General features: G+C 38.2%; 1 protein-coding gene across 1 annotated transcript; it reads right to left on the reverse strand.

Annotated features, from left to right (window-relative positions):
- Window positions 1–2,605: 2,605 nt before the first annotated feature.
- CPR3 (cuticular protein 3) lies at window positions 2,606–3,929 on the reverse strand. Its single transcript, XM_076540266.1, has 2 exons — window positions 3,814–3,929; window positions 2,606–3,624 (listed from the first exon to the last, which is right to left on the reverse strand). Exons 1-2 carry the CDS (start codon window positions 3,823–3,825, stop codon window positions 2,704–2,706), a joined length of 933 nt encoding a protein of 310 aa, XP_076396381.1. The 5' UTR covers window positions 3,826–3,929; the 3' UTR covers window positions 2,606–2,703.
- Window positions 3,930–4,168: the final 239 nt, after the last annotated feature.

The following is a 4,168-nucleotide window of genomic DNA, read 5'->3' on the forward strand; positions in this document are numbered from 1 at the left end:
GAAGAAATCGCACGAGGTTAAATCAGGTGACCGCGGTGGCCAAGAAATTGGTCCACTACGGCCTATCCATTTGTCGTTGAATACTTTACGCAGCCACAAACTTGTATTTCAAATAGCGGAAAGCGCGTGGAATAAATTTTTTGTTAAATTGTCTTTATACCTACCTTGTACTGAAACATTTAAATAAATGTCCCAACCTTCCAAATTATTAATATCATCTTCGATACGGAAAACTTAGACCATAATGGACAATACTTTTCACATTTCTTACTCTTCGGATCTGCCATTTCGACCATAGACCCCGCCTATCTATTTCGGCAGGCAGAGTCGAACTTGCGGCACTTACTATAACAATAAGACCGCTTTTATGACTTACTCGTCAAATCGAGATGTCACTCCTGAAAATCACTAAATTTGTAACCGTTATATTTCGAAAACTAATGAAAATCGGGTAAGTACCTACATGAAACCTTAATGAATTCGTCTTGAAAAGCACTAATCGCCTGATCGGAAAAAAAATATATAGTTCCATTTAAAAAACGAAACTTCACCATCATATCTTTTACATTAATAACAATAAAAAAATTTTGCTTCTGCCAAAACATATGCCTCTTTTACCCTGCAATTTCCATATAAGCACTTTTTCGTAACATCAATAATTCATGAGATATCACGGTGTAACACTTTGGCGCGGACACCCTGTGTACATACTATATGTACATGTGACAAGGGATACATGACCGTCCAACGACGATCACCACGGCGATTAGGCCTGATGTTATGACGTCCGGGCCATAAAACAACCCCGAGGCTCCAGTTCCGCGGGGGCTAGGAAACCTTGAGAAACTTGAGGAGGATCATTCTTTAGAGACCATTCAAAGACGTGACTTCACCCTCGGAATCGTCTTTTTAAAGTATATTATTTTGTAAAACGAAATTAGAGTAACGTGCCTCTTATTTTCATCCGTGTCTTACACGAGAAAGTCATATATTGATAATTTTTAGTAAAGCTAAGTGAAGAAATATTACTTTTATATGATTTATCCTTAAATATGTTTGAATGTTCAAAAATGCTTACGGTTTCATTTACTGTAATTTTTAAATTTTTGCTTATGGAATTGTAGAATTGTTACTGCAATTCTTATACAATTTATCACGTTGGATATGCCACGTTCGTTGGTAGGCGTACAACAAAAATTTTGAAAATATTTTTAAGCAGTTTTAATTATTTTTTAATCATTGTTCATTTGTCTCATTATTAGTTTGACGAATGGAAATTTGAAAGTAATATATGAGTTTTTGATATGAAGTAGTCTAATTTTTTAAGGATCTTTATACGCCAAAAACATTCAATTTTTGTTGAAACATTTGTTTTTAAAATATTTTCAAAGCTTCTAAAGTTACCTGCCTAAAAGTAAAATTTTGAAGAATAGTTTCACTCCTTAAATTTGAGTTTCACTCCTTAAACTTGAATTCGCAACTGAAAAGAATATGTATTTATTATTTTCAACTGTTTTACAAGTTAGACAAAAGTTCATTCAAATTGGAGTCAGCAGTTTGTGATTCTTCATTTTTACAACAATGAAGAAAGTATTTTTCCCAAATAATGAGATGTTAAAATCATTTATGAAAGCTTCATTACCTGATGCAATGACTTAATATTTTTGCTGTATATTGATCACACCTCTAAAAGCTAACCAAAGTTGTCGAAACTTGGTACCACGAAAGTGCAACACGGTCATGCGCGATATGTGCAACTCGTAACACATCTAGTTTGTTACGTAGCGCGTAGTCGAAGGTCGTCTCATATTACGAGTCTGGTCGGCTACGTATGTGCAGTACGCAATTTTTTCTTGCGTAAAAGCTGAAATACGACAGCAACGTAAAGGCAGCTTACGTAACGGTGAACGACAATGAATCAAAGCTCCACAATTGAACGTGATGAGAGAACGAACTGCGTCCGTTTGTAATATTGATCGACGTTATTTGCGACACTTTTACTTATTATGCCTACGAACGATCACGTAGGTCATTAGACCTATTATTTCAAGAAACTGAGATTACGCAGACATCAGCATAACTTCTATATTTATTCTAAAAATAAATTTCGACCTAATCAGTAAATTGCAAATGTAATCTTATAAAAGCATGTACGTTATTTTCTAGAGTATTTATTACGAATTATACGAATTATTTTGATGATTTAACTGGTACAAACACTAAACTGTTTATTAGCAGTAACTGAATCTTTATCAGTTTTTCTTTCTACACTCTTAAAGTATACCTTTAATTGAATTGGGCACTTTGAAAATTCTTCCGAAACTTCGTTTTCCATTGACTTTGTACTTCTCAATACACCGTAAGACTTACAACGATTATTTTTGCAGATTATTATAAGCATTTCATATAAGCATGTCATATGTAATTCTCTTTAATAATATATAATTGCTGCTATTATTTTTTCAGAAATATAATACGATGCAATGTATTTCTGTTTCTCTTGCACAATTTGAATAAACGAAAATGACTCCTTTTCCAAATGTTCGATTCAATTGCATAAGTATCTTGAAGATCTGAGGAACATGGAACAATGATATAGATCAAGTCATTTTTAACAATTTATTGTAAAATATGTATATTTATTGCAATTTCTGTAGTTTCATTAGAAGGGCGTTGTAGTGACAGTATTAAATAAGTAACAGTTTAAAGGAGTGCGGTAGCAGGAGCATAGGTGAGACCACCGAGGGGTGCTGCGTAAGCAAAAGGTGAAGAATAGGCGGCCGTATAAGCATATGCGTTAGGATACGTAGTATAACTTGTGACAGCTCGAACCGGCGACAGGCCTACGAATCGTTGAGTTTGTGTTGCTCCCTGCGCTGATGTAACAAAAGCTTTCACTGGTACGCCTTGCTGTTCTTGTTGTTCTTCTTGCTGCCGTTCTTGCTTTCCCTCTTGTTCTGGCTGTATCTTTTGCTGTTGGCGTTGTTGAATCTGTTGTTGCAATTGCAACCTAGATCGTTGCTGAAGTTGTTGCAGCTGTTCTTGCTGCTGTTTTTCAATTTCTTTCAGCTGTTGCAGTTGCTGCTCTTGTTGCTGTCGTAGCTGTTTGTCACGATTGGTTGGCCTTGCTGTAACAAGAGGACCGGATCTTGCTTCGACAACTTCTACATCGGAGTCCGGACCATTAGCTGGAACAGCCGGCGCTGGTCCAGCTGCGGCTGGCAAAACGGGTGCGACTGCACTGGAAGGTGCGATAGCAGGTGCATAAGGCAAGACAGGCGCGGCAATGGCTGCTACGGCGGTTGCTGGTTCGCGACTGACCACGGCATTAAATCCATTTATAGGGTCCGCTGTGTACTCAACGATGCGTCGAGTACCGTCTGCCTCGATTAGACTATAGCTACCCTGCACCACATCACCATTTCTCGTCTCGTATTGGGCCTTTGAGTCGCCAGTAACTGCATCCTGAACGTCGTACGCGAAACTGTATTGAGGAGCTGCATCTAATTCCTCGAGTTTCGCCGCCGTTACACTTGTTACGACGGGAGCAGACGCCACTGCTGACGGTACTGCTGGGACCACCGCCCCCTTTGAAAGAACTGCCAAGCTTAAGAATACGACGAGCTGAAATCCATGATAAAGAATTAATTTTAGACTCACACGAGTACCGTAGAAGATTGCATTGTTTTAAAAAATAATAGAAACATCCTTGGCAAATTAAGTTTTCAAAGGACGAATGTGGACTTGTAAATCTGCTTAGAACTTGTCGCATATCTCTTGATTGAGAATCGAAATGGACTAAGCTTTCCTTACCTTTCCAACCATGTTTGTTTGTGAGAGGATCGCCAGAAGACTGATGTCTCGGTGTAAGATTCCTCGTACTTTTATATGCGTGATGACCGTCGATGTTTTCGTATCATTTGCTAACAATAACCGAGCTATTCCTTGCACCCAAACTTACGTTAAGTCACCCGCCTTACACACACATACACACGCCCCCACTTAATCTCTCCTTCTTTTATTCAGCCTACCTAGTCCTCTTTCCTTTACCATCCGATGACCTCCTCATAAATGTTGCGATATACGACCGACACAACTGTTGGGTATGCACGTTTATGTTTCTTCATATCGTCGCGCGTATACACGCGACTTGTATGCCAATATGTCA

The sequence above is a fragment of the Megachile rotundata genome, chromosome 15 (genome assembly GCF_050947335.1).
Source record: "Megachile rotundata isolate GNS110a chromosome 15, iyMegRotu1, whole genome shotgun sequence".
NCBI lineage: Eukaryota > Metazoa > Arthropoda > Insecta > Hymenoptera > Megachilidae > Megachile > Megachile rotundata.